The sequence below is a fragment of the Giraffa tippelskirchi genome, chromosome 12 (assembly GCF_054371585.1).
Source record: "Giraffa tippelskirchi isolate mGirTip1 chromosome 12, T2T-mGirTip1v1.2.pri, whole genome shotgun sequence".
Classification (NCBI taxonomy): domain Eukaryota; kingdom Metazoa; phylum Chordata; class Mammalia; order Artiodactyla; family Giraffidae; genus Giraffa; species Giraffa tippelskirchi.
This window is the reverse complement of record NC_137286.1, coordinates 42,162,746-42,188,642: the sequence shown is the minus strand read 5'-3', so window position 1 is coordinate 42,188,642 and position 25,897 is coordinate 42,162,746. Positions and strand designations below refer to the sequence as shown.

The 25,897-nt window shown below is 45.3% G+C and overlaps 1 protein-coding gene and 1 long non-coding RNA gene across 8 annotated transcripts in view; one reads left to right on the top strand and one right to left on the bottom strand.

Annotated features, from left to right (window-relative positions):
* Positions 1-704: 704 nt before the first annotated feature.
* The window catches only part of TM6SF1 (transmembrane 6 superfamily member 1), a 29,464-nt gene continuing 4,271 nt past the window's right edge, over positions 705-25,897 (bottom strand). For 2 of the 6 annotated variants that reach the window (XM_081546767.1, XM_081546769.1), the window contains exons 2-10: positions 24,160-24,263; positions 21,382-21,479; positions 16,471-16,574; positions 14,046-14,128; positions 13,310-13,431; positions 11,129-11,233; positions 9,306-9,398; positions 8,988-9,107; positions 705-924 (exon numbers count right to left, since the gene is read on the bottom strand). In XM_081546767.1, coding sequence (XP_081402893.1) covers positions 733-924; positions 8,988-9,107; positions 9,306-9,398; positions 11,129-11,233; positions 13,310-13,431; positions 14,046-14,128; positions 16,471-16,574; positions 21,382-21,479; positions 24,160-24,263 — 1,021 coding nt within the window. In that variant the 3' untranslated portion in view covers positions 705-732. Of the gene's footprint in view, positions 925-8,987; positions 9,108-9,305; positions 9,399-11,128; positions 11,234-13,309; positions 13,432-14,045; positions 14,150-16,470; positions 16,575-21,381; positions 21,480-24,159; positions 24,264-25,897 lie in introns of all 6 variants that reach the window. The other 4 variants (XM_081546771.1, XM_081546772.1, XM_081546766.1 and 1 more) reach the window with 3 other exon arrangements.
* On the top strand, positions 5,727-25,218 carry LOC145528445 (uncharacterized). 2 transcript variants are annotated; one of them, XR_014070404.1, is made up of 5 exons: positions 5,727-5,786; positions 14,346-14,498; positions 18,008-18,153; positions 21,734-23,180; positions 24,617-25,218. It is a non-coding gene; the product is annotated as an uncharacterized LOC145528445 (long non-coding RNA). The 2 variants fall into 2 exon arrangements; XR_014070405.1 differs by lacking the exons at positions 5,727-5,786; positions 14,346-14,498 and adding an exon at positions 15,015-15,277.

Genomic DNA, 25,897 nt, shown 5'->3' with positions numbered 1-25,897 from the left:
AAAAGCTAAAGAACACAGAACTTCTTCTGAAAAAGAAAATAAAATGTTTCAAATTTAATATGATTTGTCTTCATAAAAGGCCAAAAATAATTTATTAAAAATATACACAAACACAATAGAAATATTTCCAGTCACCAGTAAAATAAAGGTAATAATAAAGTTATAGATCCCTTCTTAGCTGTTTAGACTCACTAAAAAATTTCAGTGAAAGCAGTTTTTGAAACAGCAGTGAATAATTCACTTTCCTTGGGAAAACACTTTTCAAACAACATTTTTAAATGTTCTGATAATTTGTCTTATATTGAGGTTGATCATAAAGCATATACATGTTATATGCAAAAATATTTCCAATCTGTATTTGCTAGTTTGAAATTTTTAATATGCATAGGCCATTTTCACTTTTGAATAGTTTCCTTTTCATGTTCATTATTATAGGAGCTAAATTGTAATTTTTCACACTTATATTTAATATATGCAAACAGAATATTGAGATAGGTGGTTGTTTATTCACAAATACCTTGAAATGTATTTCTTTAAACAGACTTTCTGAATAACTTCAACTTTCCTTCAAAAAAAGATTTACCCACATAACTCCTATGATATAGAGTACAGAGCAAGAATTGATGTATTCGTAAATGTTCCTGTACGAGAAGAGAGTGGAATGGGACCAGATATAGGTACCAAGATAACAAAAGTCAGTCATCTGGAGAGAAAGAACATAAAACAATGTTTTTATTCAACTTTTTCATCTGCCTTTGTTTTTATGAAGAATTCGGGTCTGTAGATACAGCGGTAGGCCAGGAGCTGGGGAAGAACTCCATATGCTATGTTTAAGGCTAAAAAAATGATTTTCGCTTCTTCAGGGACTCTGTAGACATAAGCAGTTCTAGCATGGAGAGAAGCACCGATGTGAGAAAACTGAGCCTGTCATGTTAAAAAAAAAAAAGAGTGGTAAGCATGAGTTCTGTGTTCAGTTGGACGCACAATACGTTCCTAACAGTCCATTCAGACCACGCTCCTGTGCCCTCAAAACCAGGATTTTCAAGCAATCCAGAATCCTCAATATCTCATTGAACTTGGGGCCAGTCTTGATATAACCATTCAAATAAAGTAAGCCTTCTTTAGCATGTCTTTATCAGGCTAACTGATTTTTAACCCTTCTAGTGCCCACCCCACCCAGCCCCATACCAAACAGTAGTGGCTCAATTTACAAAAGAAAACTCTGAATAAATCTGCCTTGTCCTGATTTGCATTCTGGATATATCCTATATAGGAACTCAGCTGCGGCTCACACAATGTGTTCTAGTAAAAATGAAGCAAGTACAGAGATTAGACAGCTGAAATATTTTTAGCATAGCTATTTAAAGAGAAGCTCTGAAAACTTCAGCTTCATTTATATCAATTCTTTCACCTACTCCTTGGAACAAGAGCTCAAAGCCCTTCATTATGCATTTATGCTTGTTTTTTTACTTGTTATTTGTTTTTCATGCAACTTAAAAAATACTAAGGGTTGTTTTGTAAGATAAGGTGGGGGTATGGATTTGTTCGCTCTTTTATAAAATGGCAAATGTACACTCAGGCAACTTTTTCACATCAAATTATTGAGACGTCCAGCTTGTCAGCATAAGCTGAATTTACAAAACAGAAAGGCAAGCGCTTCCCACTTGTTCTTAGATACCTGTTCAGAACATACATTCCAGAACGTGCCGGTTGGCCTTTTTTGATACTTTTCATAAGCACAGGTGAAAATTGTATTAGAAAAAGGCTTCTGTGAAAGTATTTCCTCAGGATACTTGTATCATTACAAAATGCAGCCCTGGAGTCTTTTATTTCATATCATAACTGAAACTCAAGATATACATGAATAAAGGATTGGGAATTTAAATGTAGTAAGTGGTGACTTATTAGTTTATCAGGATCAGAGCAAAGAGACAAAAGATAAAAGGACATAAATCATGAGAATGAAAATGAAATAACTTGCTTTAAATACATATAAGTTATCTTACATTTCCTTCCATATGAAATCAGTTTATCCTGCTAAGTGGTTAACAGAACAAAAGTGTTACTTAGCACTTGACTTTATGACAAGAAAAGGACAAGTTTTCATAAAGCATTGCTGATGGTATCAGCAACAGGCATTTTAACAGGTTACATTTTTACAAAATTCCTGATACATCCTGGGGGTGTCTGGTAGTCTTGTTCTTCTCTGGAGATAGGCATTAAATTAGCGTGAGTGGTGTATTGCCAAGGACAGAGGCCAGTGCTGAGGCAGGAGTCATCTGCCTGGTGATCTGTGAGCCACCGAGAGGGCTTTATCCTCAAACACATCACCCCCAGGGCCGATGCCCAGACATAACCCACCGAATGCTAAGCACTTCATCTCTGGGCTATGAAAACAAAAGAGTTAAGGGCCTTTGAGAGGCTCCCCTAAGGACCTGCTCTTGTGGACATTCTAAGAACCCCCAACAGGAACTTGGCCCCCGTCACTATTTTTTTCCCCAGGGCCAATTTTGAATAAAAATATTTTTTTGAATATATAACCAGACTTTTTCTTCTGGACTAGGTGCCAGATTTGACCCCTGATTTTCAGAAATGTGCATTTGGTATCTATCTTTTCAGACTTACATATATCTCAGAAATCAAATTTGGGGACATGCAGACGACAGTTTAAAAGAATAATATGAGCAGTCATGCCTACTTGCATAGGGAACCTGCTTAAAAAGTCTAATATCATAGGCTCTTTTCCTGCACTGACCAGTGCAGTTAATACCTCATTTTCACAAACAGCAAACTCATGGGAACATTAAAAAATGATCATGTCCTTTAGATTAGATTGTAAGCCCACCGGGCAGGTACTGTGTCTGAATTTTTGTGTGGCACCTCTCACATTGTTAGAGCTCAATAAACGTTCAATAGTAATGGTCTTGTGACTGTCAAAATACAAAAAGCTTCTACAAGGCATTTCTCTATTTTTATACCTATTTTAGTAGGCCTTTTGCTTCAGAATTATTTAATAAGGGGCAGAGGTGATTGAACCCAGGTCTTCTGCAGGCAGATCCTTTACCATCTGAGCCACCAGGGAAGCCCAAGATGATTGCATTTCTAGTTTAAAAGAGGTATGTAATTGAAAGAGAAGGCCTGAGGCCTGTCCTCTGCAGTTTCTGGTACTGCTTATAGTTCTGAGGGTGTATTTAGAGTGGCCTCACCTCTACCTGAGTGAGCAACCCAACCACAGCTTCCTCCCAAAGCATATGGTGTCTGGTTTCCGGGATGCTGAAGTTTCAAAAGACCCTCAGTCTCACTTGAGAAGGGTTCCCTTCAAAGTACACAGCTGAGAAGGGGCTGCATTGAGCTTCCTGGTGATGTTCCCACCAGCACACAAGACCTTCTTAGAACAGGGCCTGGAGAGCTCAACCGAGCACCCTGCTAGCATCTGGTGACCCAGTGACCTTATTGCTACCGAACTGACTCATGGCCAGGATCATAAGTACGTTACGGGTCCCAGAAATTCCTCCAGAATTCAGTGATGTGAGGTTGAGCAACTCATCATTTTTCCTAAACTTCATTCTAATCATTTTTTACCTTAATTAAGAGATTATAATTTTTAAAGAATGAATGGTTGGGATGGAAAATGAGGCAATAAAGGCCAAAAAAAAAAAAGGCTAAATTTTAATAGCTCTTGTTTTCTTACAGAGACAGCCTGGAAAGAACTTGAATAAAAATTCCCATCTTAGTTCCAGAAAAGAGAACTGAGTTTTGTGTGTCCATGTAAATGTTGTAGGCAAAAATGAATGTGAACATGGGGACAACAGCCAGGCTATTGGGCTGATACGGTATAAGTAGCTAATCGAGAACCGTGTTACCGTTTCTTAGGGTTTTCTGAACCGTTTCTTAGGGTTTTCTGAACACCATAGTCTTGAGGTTAAGAAAACTGAATCTGGAAACAGACTGAAAGCGTCAAATCCCAATTCCACCAAAAACCAGCAATGTGACCTTGTGTTAGGTATGTAACTACGTCTGGCTCCTCGCCTGAAAAGCAAGGTAATAATGGAGCCCGCCTCATAGGATTGTTATACAGGTTCAGTGATTTGATCTCTTGTCAGGTGCTTAGGACAGTGCCAAGCACATGGAGTTCTTCCACAGACAGACACAAAACCCAGCTGAAATGCTAGTTCGTGAGCTGGCACCCTACTTGGTTGAAAACCCAGGCGCATTGTTTTTTGATTCCCTTGCTGATCTTTTGACAATGCCAAGACCGCATGTCTCCACCAAAGGATAAGAAGCATGTAAAGACAATAAACCCAAACTCTAGTTTTAATACTAAATGAAGATGTTTAGAGGTGAATCAACATCAGAAACAAATGATTAAAATGAGATTTGTAATTAGTATACCAATTACTCGTGTTCTTCCTAAACCTTTAGTCTCAGATGTTTCTTAAAGGTTTCCATAAAGGAAAAAACTTTGCCTCCCAGTAGAGTCTACTCTGGACAACCAAGTTACCCACAGATAAGCCTCCAGACCTTTCTGTGAGACAGTACATGGCATGTGAATAGACAGGGGACGAGGGAGTCTGAACCCAGTGGGAAGGGTCATGCATTGCCTCTATGGCTGCGGCCTGCTTGCTGAATGGCACTGCAGGCTCCCAGCCACACCCACTGTGAATATGTCCTACAGCTGCTTCCAGTTTCTCTGATGTTTAGGTAACTATGCACAACACACAGAGCTACAGATTCACATATCTTCTGAGCAACACAAGGCATTTCTCGAAACTTTGACTGGGTATCTTCTAACAACAGCGTTAATGAATGCAACAAAGAGGCCCACAGCTTTTGATGTGCCAGGCACTGCTCTACACCCTCTGCAGAGATTACCTCATGTAAGTAATCCTTGCAGCAACTCTGAGGAAGGTACTATTACTTAACAGAAGAGGAAACAGGTTAAGTAACCAAGGTCACTGAACTAACTAATCAGTGACAGACCGAGAGCTGAACCAGTCTGCCTCCAGAGCTCACGTTCTTAACCATATTAACTACATCTTTTCAGTGATATTTTAGAAGAGAAAAATTCTTCCACTGATAGAAATTGCTAATGAGTAGATCTAAGCAGCCTGTAATAAAGTTCATATGGGTTTCCAAAATATCTTAAAGGAAAACCCAAGCGAACTTTTTGGCTAACTCAATACTTTTCAAATCAGACTTGAAACTTGAATTTTACATGGAAAGAGACTTGGGTTATGAATAAGTCCCCAGTGGGATTCTTTGGTGCCAAATGTGTCCTGGTTTTACTGTATTTTACTTTAGCTTTTGATTTATCTTCTGATTTCTGAAGGCAGCAGGCCTGGCAGATTCCTATATGGTCTGAAAGAAGGGCCCTCATAACTACTAGCCATGTCTTCTGTTGACTTGTACTGACCTAGAAGCTTTTCAGAGATTTTTTTCTTAAGTCGCAGGTTCTTGGGAGTTCACTAGATCTTCCGGTAAAAGCAGATTTTTATGAACTCAGTGGGATCATGAATCCATAAAGCTTCTAAATCAGGAGTGGTAGTTTTTGCAAGCTAGGGGTGCCAGTCAAGCCTATGGAGAGTGCTTCTATGAAGAGTATGTCAAATATCCTCTCACAGTGAGAATTCATTTCATAAACAAGTATTTCCAAGCAGAAAACAAATCACACAGTGGTATTTCAGCATTCTGATTGTCTGCACTGTCTTGTTGCTTATGATTTCTAGGTCTTCCTGAGGCTAAATGCTCTGAATAGGAAGATGTTACAGCCCAGCTACGAGCTATGGGTATGTCAGACATGATTCTCTGGTTACCCCTGTTCTGCTGGTTGGGAGAAACATCCTTCTGACACCTATAGGATCCAGTCCACAGCCTCAGGCTACCTTTACAAATCCGTTGGTGAGGGATGAGCCCGAAGATTTCTGCAAGGCCTGGTGTGTGGCTGAAACCACCACTGCCACCGCCAGTTGCTCTGCACTCCACACTGCCTTTCCCAGGACTTCTGCTAGAGTCACGGGCTTCCCTGGTGGCTTAGTCAGTAAAGAATATGCCTGCAATGCAGGAGACCTGGGTTCGATCCCTGGGTCGGGAAGATCCCCTGGAGAAGGGAATGGCAACCCACTCCAGTATTCTTGCCTGGGAAATTCATGGACAGAGGAACCTGGTGGGCTACAGTCCATGGGTTCACAATGAGTCGGACATGACTTGGTGACTAAACCACCACCACCACGTGCTAGAGTCCCAGGTGCCTGTCTGCCAGTTCAGCCTAGCTAGCAGGTACAGTGTGGGGCTGGTCTTAACTGTTACAGATTGAAGCACCTGTTCACCCCAAGCTCTGTCCATCCTAAGCCTCCTGACTGCTGACCCCAGGCATGACTAGGCCTTGGCCAAGGGCTTCCTGCCTAGTTCTCTGGTTGTCTCCTGAGACCTGACCAGGTCCAGGACTTGGCCTAACTCCTACCAGCCTCCTGGCTGGTGACACTCAGTGTTCCTGCATCAGGGCATGGTGCGGGGCAGACCAGCGGACACGGCATGCAGAGGAAGCCAGCCTGGGCAGGCAAAGCACATGGGCAGTGAGTAAATGCTGCACCCTGAACAGTCTAATCAAGGGACTGGTAAGAGCTGGGGGAGGCCCTCGGTACCCTCTGACTGCTACACACTCCAGCATTTAAAGGCTTCCTCCGTCTTTTCAAGTCTATTCAGCCCACAAAGCCGAGAGCTCAGGTGTCACTGCCTTCCACCCCCAGCAGGTCCTCTGCCTTGTCCATGCCATGTACAAAGCCCTACTCCATGCTGTAGGACGCTGGAGCTTAATTCACTGTTTGCAAGAGGAGAGGGACAGCACAGTGGGGAAGAATATGGGCTCTGGGGCCACATGGGATTCTGAATCCCTCTTCTGCCACTTAATGTTGTGACCTTAGGCAAGTAACAACTAGCCTGAGTTCCACCCACTTAGTTCCACCCACTTAGCTTTAAGTGAGGCTTTTCAAAAAAAAAAAAAAACTTGCCAAGATGATGCTGTGTGTTCAGCACACAGTTTCTTCCTGTGAGGCACACAGGAAGACCACATTTATCAGCTTCCTTTGCAGCTGGGTCTGTGCCAGGCCTGACTCTTGAAAACACCCCACGTGATCTTTGCACAAGCATAAATAAAACTTAAATAGTTGCTCCTCCAGCAGAGCATACAGCTTGCCTTTGCACAAGTAGGTGAGTAGAACACTTAGCGTGGCTTGCCTTGCATGAAGCAAGGTAACGAGAGCCCAGACTACAAGGGAGCTGTAAAAAAAAAAAAAAATGGCAGATGTGCAGACTTCTCTAGTAGTCAAATGGTTAAGACTCTGTGCTTCCAATGCAGGAGACACAGGTTTGATCCCTCATTGGGGAACTAAGACCCCACATGCTGCATGACCAAAAGAAAAAAAGTGGGTTTGAGAATTGCTCTGGAGTGGGAACTAACCAGACCTAGCAAAGGGCTACAGATAGAGGATGAGGGAGTGGGAAGTGTGAAGAAGTACTCCAAGTGTTTAACCTGAACTGCTAGATGCCACCAAGGGCTATTTACAGAAATCGGGGAAGTGGAAGAAAAGTGGTGGGCTGGATCAGGAGTCCTATCTTAGACATTAAATCTGAAGTGTCAGAGACTCAAGAATTAAATACAGGAGTCGAAACAGTCTTAGTGAAAGCTGTCACCTTATAGTGGGTATTAAAAGATACGGAAATAAAGACCCAAAAACCAAGGCCTGAGAAATAGAGTAATTCAGAGGTCTGCAAGGAGGGCAAATACTTGTTCTCTTTCCTTGTGCCCTCCAAGGAAAGGACAGGAACCATGACTGGATACTGCATCAACTTTTTTGATATTTAAGCTCTAATTCTGTAATTAAGAAGCACCTCAGATTGGAAAGATTGAGCCCAATGTATTAACCTATAAATGCCATTACCATTTTTAAACTCTAAATTCCAGTGTGTCTTTTTGCCAGCAGAATTATTATACCATGGGTATCATTAACCGTATATGCTGAGAGCTTCCAGATGAACCTCATTATTAGGCCTGCTTGACAAGAGCAAGACAAAAGATAATTATTCTAAAAGATGAGTTCATCTGGGTTTTTTTTATTTATGCATTCATGCCAAGTTCCTTCAGTAATGTCCAACTCTTCAACCCAATGGACTGTAGCCCTCCAGGCTCCTCTGTCCATGGGATTCTCCAGGCAAAGAATACTGGAATGGCTTGCCGTGCCCTCCTCCAGGGGATCTTCCCAATCCAGAGATCAAACCAGCATCTCCTATGCCTCCTGCACTGGTAAGCAGGTTCCTTACCACTAGCGCCACCTGGGAAGCCCTTTTTTTTTTATTTATAGTAGGAAGAATAGTAATTTTCTTCCTTGTTTCTAACATCAGTTGGTTTAATAGGTTATCTTATAAAACTATGCTTTGTATGATGCTTCCATCAATAATTTCACTTCCAGTTCCATGAAGTGAGTGTTCACTGAACACCTACTCTAGGCCAGAGGCCTGGCTGAGTAGCAGAAGGGAGGAATGGAATGACAGGCCCTGTTTTCCAGGAACTGAATTTTGTTAAAAACCAGTTTCCCTGGTGCTGTGTAGGATAAGATAGTGGACTTCCGAAACCCTAAATTCAGACAGACATCTTAAAGATAACAGCTCTCAATTCTCTTTTAGTAACCGTGGTGCTCAGAGACTGTGAAACAGCAGTAGAAAAGGGCAGTGCCACTCGCTGGGTACGTGACCTTGAACAAATCATTTAATCCTGCTCGCTTAGTTTCCTCATCTGTATGACTGGATGGCACACCTACCAGATAGTTGATTTTGATTTAAATAATGCAGAAACGTCTTCTAAAGAACTGTCAAGCAAAGGGGACGACATATCTAATAACTATTTCCTTCTCTAACACACAGGGCAGAGGTATTTTTTTTTAGATGCCCAACAATGACAGCCAAATCTCCAGTAAACAGCATATTCTCAGTACCTGAGCTAGACCTCCAGCATGTATCAGGGTTATATCGGGCATCCAGAAGCATCCAGGAACCACCAAGCCATAAAGCGCGATCACAAAGTAAGGGACGGAATAGAACAGATACGCCAGCATCTGCAGAGAACAGAGAAACAATGCCATCAGTAAATGGCAGTTAACCTAGCCTGATGAAAAGCGCACACACACACACACACACAAATTAACATTTTCAGCTGAGAAAATGTTAACTCCTCTTTCCTAAATGGTATCACATTTTCCTATTCTTAAAGAAAATTAGTTTTAGAAAAACTTTAGGCTTCACAACCACCTGACCTGGATTTTAGGATAAGCAGCAGGATCCTTTAGGTACGGCTCCTGAAATTGTGTATATAATCGGCAGAGCTCAGCTGGGCAATCCAAGGCAATCTAAGAACAAAAATGAGTCCATTATAAGAGGCAGTCACATCTGGTCCTTAGGTTTGCTGATAAGGCTAAATGTGCCAAGTTTAGTCACAAGCTGCTTTCTATGTAACAAAAGCTATTTCAGAAGCTCATCAGTAAAAGGGAGAGAAATACTATACAGATTAAAGAGATCTCATAGAGGATAACAGTGGAGAAGGAAATGGAAACTAATTCTCTGTACCTCGGGATCTTTCTCATGTTCGGTTTAAATGTCTAGGTTTGGCTAACCAAAGCACAGTTTGTTTTAAATGATCAGCTTCCCTTTTCCTGGGAATAATAGCCAACTAGTCCCCGCAGGAAGAATAGTACATTTCTATACCAGATTCACTTTAACTATGCTGAGTCCCCTCTAACTCACCTCCCTGAGGAACCACTCCTGGTGTCCTTAGCCATAAATGTTGTCCCACCTAAGTAACACATGTGAACACGTCAGTGGCAGAGTTGGTTAAAATGGATCCCAACCTTAAAGCCCCACCTTCCAAGGGTACACATTTTACCCATGTTTTTCTCATGTGCACAGGGGCATGGAGATGGCTGTGCAACAATACAGTTGCAGCTCATTTTTATTGTTGCTGTTTTTTTTCTTTTGACTTGAGGAATTACAGCAACCAACCAGGAATGGTATCAGTGCTCTGGTCTGAGCAAAGCCTCTGCCCTGCTTTCTCCTTTACATCCTTTCCCCAGGCCACTCCTACCAGCTGACTGTTTCAGGAAGTTTCTGACAATCCACAGAGGGAGACAGCTCTGAGGACAACTCACCCTGACCTACCAGTCGTACAGGCCCCTTACAGCCCAAGGACCCCAAAACAGCGAATCAGCTGCATCAGTTTACATTTACCATTCTGCCCCCCAACTGCTGTGCAATGTCCGCAGGCTTAGAACAGTGATTGTCATTGCAGCTGAATATAATTAACCATATAATTCTGGCTGCTCAAATTCATTGCTACTGAGGATAAACTATGGGGTACTCTGAAGGACCCTTGATCAAGAAAAATAGAGCAGTCACTTACTGAGTACTTTTTAGGTGTAAGGCCCTCTGCAAGTGTCTGATGTGCCTTATCATTTAATCTTCAAACAATACTCTGAGGTAGGTACCCTTATTTTATAGAGGAAGAAACTGAGGATCAGAGAGGTTAAGTGATGTTTCCGAGACCACACAGCTAGGAAACAGCCAGGAGTCTGACAGCTTACTCTGATACCCCGTCCTCAATCCCATCTCCCTGCTCCTGAGAACACATGGATGCTCTATGCCAGCTTGATAGAGTCTTAACAAAGAGATTTCAATCAGAAACATCAAACAAATGAATGAGAGGAATGGCTAATTTTTCAGGAGCCTTAAAGATTAATTGGTGGAGAGCTTGATCTGAGGACCTCAAGAAGATGGCATGAAACAGCCCAGAAGGGACCACCCTTTGGGAGGAGAGGTTTGGGGTGAGGATAGGAGGGTGGCAGGAAGCAGGTCCAGGCCTCTAAGCTCTAATTTGTTGTTTAGTTGCTCAGTCGTGTCTGACTTTTTTGCAACCCCATGGACTGTAGCCCTCCAGGCTCCTTTTTCCATGGGATTTCCCAGGCAAGAATACTGGGCTAGGTTGTCATTTTCTTCTCCACTAGGCTCTAATAGGAAGTATGTTTTGTTAGTGCCATGGAAAATCTGATTAAGTTTTTTTATGTTATTGTGGTCCCTTAATGCTTACCAAGCCTCTAAACACGCAAAATCCAGTCGCCAGAAGGAGACACAAAACCAACATTAAATCAAAAGGTCTTCTCAGCAGGTCTTTTGCTTGGACCTCTTGAATGACCTAAAATAGAGTTGGTAACTGATGAGATGCCAAAGAATAATCTGAGATCTACTGTAACAAAGATACCATGATAGAATTTCCAAGATTCAAAACCACTAACAAGGTAATTTGGGAAAATAATTCCTCTCCCCAAGTCTCAGTTCCTCATCAGTGAAATGAGGAAATTGGGCCTAGTGATCTTGAAGGGCCCTTCTGGTTCTATGAGGCCATATTTTTTTTTTTTTATATAAATTTATTTATTTTAGTTGGGGGCTAATTACTTTACAATATTGTAATAGTTTTTGCCACACATTGACATGAATCAGCCATGGGTCTACATGTGTTCCCCCTCCCGGACCCCCCACCCACCTCCCTCCATATTTTTTTAAATAGCATTTTTATGATCTTAAGTGTAAAATATACTCATCTTTAAAATAAACCAGTAACCCGTCATACTACTATTAACACTTGTATTTTTCCAGTCACAAATACATAGTTTATATATATATACATATATAAAATACATGTGTAAGTATAATATATAATCTACATTTATTTTTTCACAAAGTTAGGACTTAATGTATAAACAACTTTGCTTTTTTTTTTTGCCTCACTACCTATAAGTACTTAACCACATTGTTAAAAGTTCTTCTAAAACTTACTACCACATGGTAGTGCCATTGTTGGATATTTAGGCATTTTCACTGTTTATACTTAATACAATGACGAGCAACTTTGTACATAAATCTTTGACAGAATCTCTGATGATTTTCTTAGGATACAGCCCTCAAAGTAGAATTACTAAGGTTAAAAAGTTAAATTTGTTAATGTTGATAACATTGCCAAGTGGCTTTGCAGAGTGATTCTGAATTTGTGTTTGTATCAGCACTGTATAACTGCCTATTTCTCCCTGACCAGCACTGTGCTTTAACATTTTAAAAAAAAATTAATAGTCTGTGTGTCTTACAACATGAACAGTACAGATATGCTGGCCTGGAGCCATCAGAGTCAGTGAAGCAAGGAGGAAGGCTATGGTTTGTTGTTGTTTAGTCACTAAGTCGTGTCTGACCTTTTGTGACCCTGTGAACTGTAACCTACCAGGCTTCTCTGTCCACAGGATTCTCCAGGCAAGAATACTGGAGTGGGTTGCCATTTCCTCCTCCAGGGAATTTTCCCGACCCAAGAATCAAACCTACATCTCCTGCATTGTAGGCAGATTCTTTACCACTGAGGAAGCCCTTAAGGATATGGTTACTACCTGCTTGTTTTTTTAACAACCACCTCATTCCTCAAAAGGGCATAAGGGGGCACTAGTTATCAATGTGCCAAGCTGAGTTTACATAGCATGTGTCCAAACATTCACAAATTAAGTGTTTGTAAATTAAAATGTATTTTAATGAATTCTTTTGTAAGTCTTTTTATAAAATGAAGAATCATGTTCTGATTATCTCTAGTAACTCATATTTTCATGTATCAGTTTTGCTTAAGGATCTAATACCTATGAAAGGAAGAGAAACTTAGAAAGATGTCACTAGCTTAGAACTGAAGACCTTAACAGAGTACCTGCCAGGCCAGTATGGTTTCACCTTGACCACCTTGGCTGTGACTGGAAGGGAGGTATCTCAGAAGATGTCCTGTAGCCAGTCTCCATGTGCCTGGATCTCCTGGTAATCAGACCCTCTGACTGTGTGCTATCTGGAACAGCAGTGTCTCTCCAGCCTCCCTCTGGGGCAGTAGTGCATAGATAGCTCTGAAAGAGGTGCCCAGGTGCTCAAACTCCAGGCCACTAGCACCCCCAGATAAACCTCACACACTGGGCAATAAAGCAGAATCTAATGGGAAGAGCCAATGTAACCTGTGGCACCAGAAGTTCCAAAAAGCATGGCCCAGCCAATCAAAGCAGATCTAATCACACGGAAGCAAACCATTCTGGCCACCATAATAAGGTGTGAACCACTGCTGCAGAATCAACACAGTTACGCTGACCGACTGCCCCAAAGGCTACAGTCCCTGGAGGCCTGGTCCAGTCCAATAGCTGGTGGATACAAGTGACCTCTGAGTTTGAGAACAGGTTTACATTTAAATTAATAAAATCACCTTTGAGGGATAATTATAATTTTCTGATGGCTGATTATAGATTCTGAAACCAGCCCAGACAGGAAGACAAGTATACGGTATGCTTAAGAAAAAGGCAGGGCAAATACGTGTTCCATACTTCCCTATTTAAAAGAAAGAAAGAAAAAGTCAAAAGTTTACCAAAAGAATATCCACATACAAGTAATATGTAGGATCCCTCCCCATCTCAAGTCATCTAAAATCCTGATGTGGACCAGACAGTATTTTAATGAGACCAGAAGCATAGGTCAGTTTAAAACTATTAAGTATTTATTAACAGGTATGCCTTATTTACAGTACTTTAAAAGTAGACTTAATATAATATCCTGATTTCTAGCACACATAAATAACTTTTATATCAGCTTTCAAGAATCTTAATTTTCAAGTATATTTATCATGTGCCCACCATGTGTCGAATTATATATAATACAACGAGATGTAAGAAATATTTTCATACTGAATGTAGTGACAAACCCAATATTTACCCCCCTAGATATTTCTAGAAGTCATGAGTCACTGATATTAGTCTAGTTGTTCAGTGTACACTTTTGAAAATTGCTCTACAGCATTTCTTAAAAGGAGAGTTGGAAGGGAAAAGAAGTAACTGCAAAACAGCTCTTTGGTAAACTCGGAATCACAACCAAAATAGCCTCCCTATTTAAAACTTATTTCCATTGTTTCAGAAAAGGAAAGTGAATTTTAAGATAAAGTTTCTTACCTACAATGTTTCCTGGCACAAAAACAACAATGCTCATAATAATAGATCCGACCCAATATAGGCCAATGGTTCTATAACTTTCCCTGTAATGAAAAAAATCCTGACTTAGCACACTTGTTTTAGAATACTATTAGTATACGATGTTCCACAATTGAGCTCTGTTGTAACTAGTAAAGTATGTGAATCAAAAATGTACTGAATCAAGAGTAATAAATCCAGTACAAGGAACCCTGGTGACTGATCAAATTGTATTTCCCTATGTAATGAGCTATAGAATCTTCTTTGTGTCCTTTTGCATAGGAAATTATCCTTGCTACACCGATCTTCTGTTCAACCACACTATGGTCATCACTTTCGAAGGAGGCCTGCATTTTACTATTATCTATGAAACTCACAGCATGAAAGGGAAAAGAAGGTTCAAAGAAGAAAATTGGATCCATTTTTAAAATCATTGTAAGTATGAGTAGTAGGATGCTAATAAATGGACTTTCCCAGGTATCACAGAATTTCAGTCAGTCCCAAAGATAAATACAATAAGTGATACATAACCCATGTTTGGAAGGAGCTGCTAGACACATACCTCTAATCTTAATAGGTGATATTGACAAAAAGTGTTTGCAACCGATAACTGACAATCCAAGATGGTCAGATCGCATCACTGACTCAATACACATGAGTTTGAGCAAACTCCGGGAGATGGTGAAGGCCAAAGAAGCCTGGTGTGCTGCTGTCTGTGGTGTCACAGAGTCAGACACAATTTAGCGACTGAATAACAAGTGACAACCCACCTCCATAATGGACTCAGAGAAATTCAAAAGGGGATTCTCTAATGGGAAAGAGAAGTGAAGAATACTGTGTGCTTTCTGCCCTGCCCTACCCACCAAGCCCAATGTATCAGATCCCAGGAGGCCCATTCACGGTGACTGGAACTGTCAGCAGTGGGCAAATCAAAATCTTCTTCCCCAACAGGACCACAGATATGCTGGCCCACTCCTGGCAGGGGGCAGAGCCTGAGCATTCTCGGAAACACCTGCTGTGTTCCCTGGAGCTTGGGAACATTCATGAAGAGATGGACGAGAGCCTAGAAAAGTCCAGAAATTAGCTGGGACTGTCTTGGAGTAGACAACTGGGGGCTGGGGAGGGACACAGGACAGTTGGTCAAGCTGAATTTCAACCTTGTGAGGAGCAAGAATGTGAGACTTTAACCTGGAGCCAAAGGGAGGCCTGGGAAGGTAAGTGGACTTGAGACATCTTTAAAGGACTCCACCCCAAGGGTATGCCTTCTGGGTTATAGGGGTTCCAGCAGAAAGAAGCTCTGGGTGTGCCCCATGGGCAGAAGAGTCACACAATTTCAGTCCAGAAGAGCATTGCTCAAGTCAGGGATCAGGGTAGTGCAGAGGCACCTATGGTGTGTGCGTGTGTGCTAAGTCACTTCAGTCGTGTCCGACTCTTTGCAACCCTATGGACTGTACCCCACCAGGCTCCTCTGTCCATGAGATTTTCCAGGCAAGAATACTGGAGTGGGTTGCCATGCCCTCCTCTAGGGGATCTTCCCAACCCAGGGATCGAACCCATGTCTCTTATATCTCCTGCATTGGCAGGTGGGTTCTTTACCACTAGTGCCACCTGGGAAGCCCAGTTCCTATGGCAGGGGTCTCCAAAGACCCCACACATGCGCCCCACAAGGCAGAGCCAGCATATCACCTGGCTCCCAATACCCAGAAAACAGCACTGGTCATGTAAGACTCTGCTCCTCTTCCCTTAATTCCATGTACACACACATGCTCCCAGAGGAGTGAGCTGAGAAGTAATAAAAGGACCGACCATGTACCCCAGCCTCAGTGCAGATGGCTCAGTCTCAGGGTTAAACCTGAGCTGGAGGGAAAGAGAGAGCTCTGAACTGAAAGGAGTCTGAAGTTTTGAATTACAATGGGCTTTTACTCCTGGAAATGAGAACATTAAGGGGTCTTAGAACATTAAGGGGTCTGCTGGAGCTGTCCATCGTGGCAAAAAAAGTGTCTTAGTCACTCAGTCATATCCGACTCCTTGCAACCCCATGGACTGTAGCCTACCAGGCTCCTCTGTCCGTGGAATTTCCCAGGCAAGAATACTGGAGTGGGAAGCCATTCCCTCCTCCAGGGGATCTTCCTGACCCAGGGATCGAACCTGGATCTCCTGCATTGCAGGTAAATCCTTTACCATTTGAGCGACCAGGGCAGCCTGAGGGGCAGTCCAAAGGCGTATGTTCAAAAGGGAGTAAGTGATCCAAAGAAAAACAGCCATGTCTCACTTGGGTCCACAGAGCCTGTACTCATGTCCGTGTGCCCCTCTCTATGTATCTGCCTCTGTACATCCCTGTTCCTTACACACTCGCCTATCAGTTGCTAAGGTGACCCAGGCACACCCACCAGGTTAGCTGACTTACTCCCAGGCTATGGCTGCCACCATCACCAGATACATCAGATAATGAGCAGAGCCGTCCCAGTAGCAGATCATATGTCCATAGGCCGTGTTCAGATATGGTTCACCCTGAGGAAAGCATAAGAAGTCCACTGTAAATAAAACTCAAATATTTCAAAGCAAAATACCAGACCAGTATTGCATGTTAAAATAAAACAGCAGAACTAACATGTTCCTCTGCTGAAGTGAAACTATTCGGAACCCACAAGACAATTACAAAATTGGTAGGAACATGAAAATATACATGTTTTATATACATATATATGTATACAAATATACAGGACAGGGAAGCCTGGTGGGCTACAGTCCATTGGGTCACAAAGAGTCAGACATGACTTTGTGACTGAACAACAACAATGAAAATATACATGCACCCTGGAGCCGCCAAAACTAGGGTCTACCACAGCAGGTGGAATGGGTCTGTGCCTGTCCCATGCTAGGTCTACACCGGTGTGTTGTTGTTGTTCAGTCACTAAGTCATGTCTGACTCTGCGACCCCATGGACCCACCAGGCTCCTCCTTCCTTGGGGTTCTCCATGCAAGGATATTGGAGCGGGTAGCCATCCCCCTCTCTAGGAGATCTTCCTGACCCAGTGACTGAACCCATATCTCCTGCACTGACAGGTAGATACTCTACTGCCATCTGGGAAGCCCACACAGGTGTGTACAGTGATGCAAAACAGATGGTATCACAAGCAGTCCTGCCCTTGTGGTGAACTCACTGAGGCCAAGTCCAGTCTGTGACTAAAGGTGTTTATCTCTGGCCAGGCGGGGTGGCCAGGGGAGACCCTGCTGACCAGAGTCACTTGGCTGACCTTCAGAATTCATGCTGACCCAGAGGCCTGCTGGGCTGCATGTAACGAAGGCAGGGCTTTCCCATGCTGCTATCCCCTATGCAGGCATGGATGGGCTTCACACCCTGCCCCTCATTCAACCTTCCCAGCAGCACCATGGGACAGACACAAGTGACCCCATTTTACAGATGAGCAAACAGAGGTTCCAAGAGGTTACCTGACCTGCCTGAGGTCACACGGCTAATTCCTAGCAGAAACTGTACTACCAAGAAGAGCTGTGGGCTTCCCAGGTGCCTCATTGGTAAAGAATCCACCTGCCAATGCAGGAGACAAAGGTTAGATCCCTGGGTTGGGAAGATTCCCTTGAGAAGGGAATGGAAATCCACTTTAGTAGTCTTGCCTGGAGAATTTCATGGACAGAGGAACCTGGTGGGCTACAGTCCATGGGGGTCACAAAAGAGTTGGATATGACTGGGCAACTAAACAACAAAAAGAAGATGAGATATACTTCCAAGAAATTTTTAGTTTTATAAACACAGATTATACGATGAGCCATTAATACATTTCCTTGTCCCAGGTGCTTTACGTTTGCAGGCCGCTACTAGAAAGTCACTGTCGAACCTGCCTGGGTGTTTAGTGTCATTCTGGCTCCTCTCCACTCTCCTGTCTTCCCTTCTCCCACATCTGTGCTCTCCTGCCTTGTTTCAGATGTCTTCCTAAGATGCCTTAAGACCTTTGCACAACAAGGAAGAGTGCAGATCAACCAGCCCGTCAATCAGCCAACCAAGCAGGGGTTTTTCTGCACTTCCCTGGGGCAAGGACTGCCTGCTGTCTTGCCTCACACATCAAATCAGGTGAGCATCACGGGGAAGGGGGGTGGGGCAGGGGGGAGGAAACAACATACAAGTCAGGCTTTAATACTCACACCCAGCCCACGTCTTTTCTCTCTGACATGCTGTGATTGAATAATACCATCTAAGGTCTTGTTTTGGGGGGAGTTTTTTGGCCATACCACGTGGCAAGTGGGATCTTAGTTCCCCTACCAGGGATGGAACCTGGGCCCCTGGCAGTGAAAGCATGGAGTCTTAGCTACAGGACCGCCAGGGAAGTCCATCCAAGTTCATGGTTTTCATCATGCATGCCTACACATCTAGTTCTCTGAGCCGTGCTGGCCTCACCCGGTAGCTTGCTGAGCATCTTCCACTGGGTGGTCCAGGGACCCTTCAAGCCCACCTCACCTCCTTTAACTCATCAGCTTCTCCCCTAACCGAGCTCCACTTGGCCAAGTTCATGGAGACGCCACTCAGTTTGCCCAGGTCAGAACCACAAGGTCACTGTTCACTCCTCCTTCTCTTATGCAGTCTGCTGGCAGGTCCCAATGATCTGTCTCTATGATGTCAACCCCAGGCAATCCTCCCTCTCATCACAGCCTCGTTCGAGCCCTCGGCACCCCTCACTGGACCTTTCCTATGTGGTCGTCCCACCTCTCTCCTCTCCTGCCGATTCACCACACCCCTGCCCTAGCTCTGGACACGTCATTCTTCTGCTCAGAAACCTCCCAAAGCTGGTGGCGACTGCAAGACCAAGCCCTACCTCCTCTTCTCTGGCAGCCAGGTCCCCCAGCCTGGCCCTGCACCCCTCCCACAGTTATACCTCAGCCCCCCTTCTCATCCCCCTTTTACCACCCTCACCAGCTCAAACTCCAGGCCCTCTTGGCAGCTATCTCCTTCCTAAACCCTCCTCACTCTGGGCTCTGTGGCCCTGCACTCCCTGGGTATTTCTGCCTCTTTTTTAAATATATGTATTCTTTTTTTTTTATTGGCTGCACTGGGTCTTTGTTGCTGCAGATGGGGTTTCTCTAGTTGCAGAGAATGGGGGCTACTCTCTAGTTGCGGTGCACAGGCTTCTCATTGTGGTGGCTTCTCTTGTTGTGGAGCACAGGTTCTAGGGCATGTAGGCTCAGTAGTTTGGGCACAAGGACTCTGTAGTTACACCCTGCAGGCTCTAGAGCATGGGCTCAGTAGTGGCGCACGGGCTTAGTTGCCCCACGGCATGTGGAATCTTCCCGGACCAGGGATCAAACCTGCATCCCCTGCATTGGGAGTCAGATTCTTGACCTGACTACCAGGGCTACCTGGGAAGCCCTCCTTCTGTGTTTGTGTCTGCCCCCTCCCAGGCCACTTCAGAGGCTCCTGATCTTCTGGCCAAGGTCACCAAAGTTCCGCCCTCAGCCCTCCTCTCTCTACCTTTGCCTCTTCTTCTCAGACCTTCAGGTGCCAGCTGTCCTGAGATGGTCCCTGTATCTCTTCCCCGAGCTCAACACCTGCAAAGCCTTGCCTGCTGGGCCACCTGCCAGGATGTCCCTTACCCATCTGAAACTCCTCACATTCCCAGATGAGCTCAGCATCATCCCTGCCTGGCAGTGGGGAGCCCTGTGCTGTTTCTCATCTCGAAGCCTCTGCCCACACTGTCTCTTCTCCTTGGAGTCCCTCCACCCCCAAGTCTATCTGGAAAATGTGTGTCATCCACTGCCATTGCCATTTTTTAAAAAGACTAGGGCAGGGCTTCCCTGGTGGCTCAGTAGTAAAAAAAAAAAAAAAAAAGCCGCCTGCCAATGCAGGAGACACAGGTTCCATCCCTGGGCCGGGAAGATCCCACATGCCAAGGGACAGCTAAGCCCGTGTGCCACAACTACTGAGCCTGTGCTCTAGAGCCCGGGAGCTGCAACAACTGAAGCCCTAGAGCCCATGCTCCACAACAAGAGAAGACCCCACAATGAGACGCCCAGGCACTGCCATAACTAGAGCATAGCCCCGGCTCTCTGCAACTAGAGAAAAGCCTGTGCAGCAAAGAAGACCCAGCACAACCAAAATTAAATTAAAAAAATCTTTTTAAAGCTAGGGCAGCATCACGGAGGGCCCCCCTTACGTGCTCCCAGAGTCAGGACGGCATCTTAGCCCTTATTTTCCCCATTGCCCCCAGCTCGTCCCTGAGACCTACTCATTCCAGCTGCTCAAATTCTCTCAAGTTCATCCCTCCTCTCTACCGTTCATGCTTGGCCTCCATCTGGGTCACTTTCATGCCCTCACTGGCCCTGCAGGATACCTCCTGGCTGGTGTCCTAGCTCACAGCATTGACCTTTCCCTTCAAGCCCATACTTCTCTGAGCTGACTACATTGTCCCCTGACTTAACATCTTCCCTCACACGAGGGACAAAATCCAAACTCCCTTGGCTTGCACTCAAAGCTCCCCATTACCTGAAACAGGAATGATGACTACACTGCTCCTTATTTCCTATGTGACCTTGAGTATGTTACTTAACCTCTCTGGGGCTAGATTCATCACACCATCAAAGAAGGAAAAAGGACCAGCTCTGTCAAGTGCCAGGTAGATCGACAATGCTGTGATGAGGGGCAGAGTGCGTATTCATCATCACAATCAAATGGCTTTATTAACTGCCTCTGTGTTTGGCAGTTTACACATTTAAGACTGACTGACTTGGGCTCTCTTAAGGAGTAATGCATTGATAACAATAGATACACAGATACTGAATTCATTTAAAGTACCTCTGCTGCTGCTGCTACTAAGTCACTTCAGTAGTGTCCGACTCTTTGCAACCTCATGGACTGTAGCCCACTAGGCTCCTCTGTCCATGGGATTCTCCAGGTAAGAATACTGGAGTGGATTGCCATTTCCTCTTCCAGGGGATCTTCCCCACCTAGGCATTGAACCCTCGTCTTTTACATCTTCTGCATTGGCAGCTGGTTTCTTTACCACTAGCGCCACCTGAGAAGCCTTAAAGTACCCCACTTGTTTGAAATACAAGTAGAGGAGGAAGGTGGTGAGTCAGGTGTGAAGACAGAGTTGTAGGACCCAACACTGAGGAGAGCTGCCTCCCACAGTATAATCCTAACTTTCCGCTTCACTTTCCACATGACTGAGTGTCCTGTGTCCATGGCAGTCAAGGAAATACCATGTGTCGTGCCTTCTTACACGACATGAAAGGATTTCCAGCCAGAGCAATACTGTTGGAGTCGCTGACCCTTCGGTTCCGGGCGCATGGTGGCCAAGCGCCCCCATACCTCTCTCAAGTAGTGCGTCATGAACCCGTCGATGATCCCATCTTGTTCCAGTCCTATGATAAGGTTTACGACGCTGGTAAATCCAAACACCGCGTACACTAGAGCAGAGAAAGCAACAGTTCAGAAAGCCGCAGCTCAGGGGGCAAAGCCTAAGAGCTTGGCGTCCACCAGTAATTTCCTTTTTACTTTAAATTTTATTTATTTGGCTGTGCTAGGTCTTAGCTGAGGCATGTGGGATTCTAGTTCCCCAGCCAGGGATTGAACCCTGGGGCCCCTGAAGTGGGAGCGTGGAGTGTTAGCCACTGGACCACTGGGGAAGTCCCCAGTAATGATTTCTTGTCATGTTTTCCAGAAGACTCTATAGATGCCGTCAACAAGGAGTCACAGAACCTACCTCCCGTGCATACAGCTGGAGCCACCTGCCAGTGTCATGAACCTGCAAGAGGACACCCACTGGGAGGAGCGCATGACAAGATCCCAGGGGATTCTACCAGGCTGCCTGAATCCCCTCCTCCACTTCCTACATGTGGCTGCCAAGGCCACATCTGCATTCCAGCTGGCCAGCAGGAACGAAACCATTCCCCTGTGGCCCAGGAAGCACAGAGGTGACCACTGACTCAAAAGAGATCATTCACATCAATGGTTACCAGGTGGCCCGACTCACAGTGTATCCAACGTGCTTGCCTTACCCCACACTGGAGATCCTACAGACAAACAGTGGCTGATGTGAAAGTAACGGTGGTTTTAGGAAGGAAGGCTAGTGATTTTTAGAAAACTGGATATGAGGTAGAACCATTGAATAGTAAAGAGGGAAAGCCACAGCATCTTAGAGAATCTCACTAAGGCTGTGAGAAGCTCCTCAGTGGGCTGAAAACTACCAGCAACAACTATCAGCTGAAAGCTACCAGCTAAGGATTAATACTTTTTAAACAGTGAGTGATCAAATTTAGCGTGTGGCGGCTTGTCAATAAAGCTGTCTGTTCAAATCATAACAAATCAGCATCAAACTGTGTGATGGGCATGGATGGTAAAAAATCAGGTGGTGGGACTTCCCTGGTGGTCCAGTGGTTAAGACTCTGTGCTCCCAATGCAAGGGGCCATGCTTTCCATCTCTGGTCGGGGAACTAAGATCCCACACGCTGCATGGCACACCCCAAAAGAAAGAAATTAAAAAAAAAAAATCTGATGGTGAATATAAAAACAGCTGTGAAACAAGAAAATGCCCAGGAAAGCAGGCAAGGTTAAGTCACAGAGCAGGGAAGCCGGCCTTGCCCCAAGTCTGCAACCAGGAGTGCATTGTCTACATTTTCCCCAGGAAGAGCGGGAGGCCCACACATGCCCTGCTTCCCCATGCCTCTGTGCAGGCCTTTGGTCCAGATCTCGCTGACAGTGATGAGCCATTAGGTGATCAGCCATTGCTTGTCTCCCGGAAGAGGAAGCCGTCAGCGACTGATCATTCGGCTGTTCTACCGACAATCGCTGATGCCAACAGCAGTGTCAGGCTCTGGGTCACCGATGACAAGGACAGTCCCTGCCCTCCAGTCAGGGCTGCACTGACAGACATGAGGACAGAGGGCTGAGGGAGAGGAGAGTCCTCAGCCCTGAGGAGCCTGGAGAAACATGAGTGCAGCTGAGCGTGGGCTCCACGGAGCATAGAGGAAGGGGAAGGAAGCCAGCAGCAGGAGGCCAGTCTGCAAACGTGGGCAGAGGCCAGACCAGCGGCAGGTGGACTGGAGGCAGAAAGAGGACATGGATTCAGACAGGCCCAGCTCATCGACTGACTGGCTGTCACGGCCTAGGTAAGTTACATCATTTCTCTAAGCTTCAGAGTTTTTTATATGCAAACTGGGAGAAATCTGGGGCATCAGTGCTGTCTCACTGGCTGTAACCTTGACCCCATTTCTCAGCACCTCTGAGCCAGATTCTTCGTGTGTGCAGGGAGGATATTGTTGTGAAAGAAAGAAAGTGAAAGTGTTAGTTGCTCAGTGTCTAACTCTTTGTGATCTCATGGACTGTAGCTGCCAGGCTCCTCTGTTCATGGAATTCTCCAGGCCAGCATACTGGAGCAGGTAGCCATTCCTTTCTCCAGGGGATCTTCCCAATCCTGGGATCAAACCCAGGTCTCTTGCATTGCAGGCAGATTCTTTACCATATGAGCCACTAGGAAAGCCCTGTTTGTTGTGAGGATTAACTAAAATGATACTGCTAATGTGCTCACAGTCATACTAGGAACACCACAGGTGCTCAATCAGTGGTGTTTTCATTTATTTAAGATACATGTGTATTTGCCAGGCAGTGGTTCAAGTACTTTACAAATAGTATCTTATTTAATGTTTGTACCAACCCTCCACAGCAAGTACTATTATTTTCATCATTGTACAAATGTGCATACTGAGGCACCGGACGGCTAGGCTCAAAGCCAAATGGAAGGGGCTGCAAATAGCTGGCTGAAGGCCAAAAGCCAGGAACGAGCTGGTATAAGAGCCGAGGTCAGAAGTCAGAGCATGGCTCAGGTCAGAAGTCAGAGCATGGTTGGGGCAGAGGCAAGGAACAGAGGGGTGTCCTGCCTGGGTCCCAGCTGGGACAGGGTGGGGTCCACCGCTTGCAAGAGTCCTTTGCTTAGAGGGAAGCAGGGCTGTGTCTTATGCAAATACTCATGCACTTCACATCACCTTACCAGTTGGCTCAGAGTATTCATAGCCACAATGGAAAATAGACAGAGGCTCACATGTTGTGCTCTGAGGTGGACACAAAGGGCCCCCTCCCACAGAGACATACCATAGAACAGTGGGTCCCGAGGGGGTTTTCTCTTGACCAGGACACGAGCCAGCAGGGCCACCAGGAGCAGGACGACGGCAGCAGCCCCTACAATCGTCCAGGAACTGCAATGACCAGAACAGGGAGGTGGTCACTTATCAATATAAACACACGGGTGCATGGAATTTCCTGGCTATTGAATGCATTCTCTCTCAGCGCAGCCTCTGCCTACAGCCCAGGCACCACAGCGTTCATGAAGTTTGTCTGCAGAGCTTGGGCCCCTCTGGGCCGCCCCGTGACTTTCAGGGACCAGGACCAGAGCTACCAGGTCCTCACTCTCCTGTCATCCCACCCAGCTAGGCAAATGACATGTCTGAGTGCCCTCTACCACTGTCTGTCTGCCACTGTCCACCTGCTCCTCTAAGCCCTGTGCCTGGTGTCTGACAGGCCTAACCACTGAATCTGCCTCCTCCCGAAGGGCTGGCTGGTAACCACTGAGCTCCAGGGAGCATGCAGGAGTCACAACTACATCACCTTCTAAGGAGGAAGGGCCCCAGGCTGTGTGTATAATCAAAGGGACCAGAGGACCAGGCCAACCCAAGGAGAGAAGAGCTGGGACTGGGCCCAAGGCCTGAATGAAGCCAGCACCCCCCACACCCAGGAAGCCAAGGTGAGCTAGGCTGGGCAAAGCCCTGGACTTCCTCTTGGGAAAGAGCATGGCCCAGGGGGACAGGGAACAAAACAAAGCTGCTCCTTGGTGGGACAGAACAAGGGTACAAGGCTTGCTGGAATGAGCAGTCAAGGGACTGGGAGGCTGGTACCTACTCTGCCCCTACCTGTGGGCCTTAGGAAAGTCATGTCATTGCATCATTTGTTTTTTAGTTAATTAAGACATATTGAGGGACCTCCCTGGTGGTTCAGTGGTTGGGACTTCGTGTTCCAATGCAAGGGGTGTGGGTTCAATCCCTGGTTGGGGAGCTAAGATCCCACATGCCTAGAGGCCAAACAATCAAAACATAAAACAGAAGCAATATTGTAACAAATTCAATAAAGTCTTTTAAAATGATCCACATCAAAAAATCTTTAAAAGAAAACATATTAAGGAAAAATGCATTGCACACCCCTATAGGCCAGTCACTGTGGATGAAATAGAGAGACCCTTGTCTACACAGGAGGACCTATCTCAGTGGGCTAAGCTCTCTCACCCAGAGGTCACCTCCAGTCCTAAGAGGTATTTTCTCTCTCATACCTCCACACCAACAGGGCATCCAGTTCTAGATGAAGCACCACCCAGCCCATTCCCAGGGCCTGCTACACTAGGGCCTCCTCGGTAATCCTTGAGAGCTGCTCTAGCACCACCCCTTAGCCAAGACCCTTCCGCGCCGTCACAGAGGATGTCTGGATAACCTTTGCTGTATGTCCCAGGGACTTCTGGAAAGTACCCTTCACAGCCCACCAACACCTACTAATAGCTGAGAGGAAAACTCATACTAAAGTTCACTCCACACTCTACAGTTGGAATGGGAACAGGCACCAGTCAGAAATCTGCTCCTAATGTCAGATCAGAGAGGGAGTGATCCATCTATGTGCAGGTAGATGAACACCAAGGAGAGTGGACCCAGGTCCAGGAAAACTGTATCCCTCATACCTGGCCCCAGGCCCTACTTAAGAGTCGAGGAGTGGCTTCTGGGAATCATCAGCATCCAGACTTTCAAATGCCACCCCAGACCTACGGATTCAGAATACTTCAGGTGTGGGG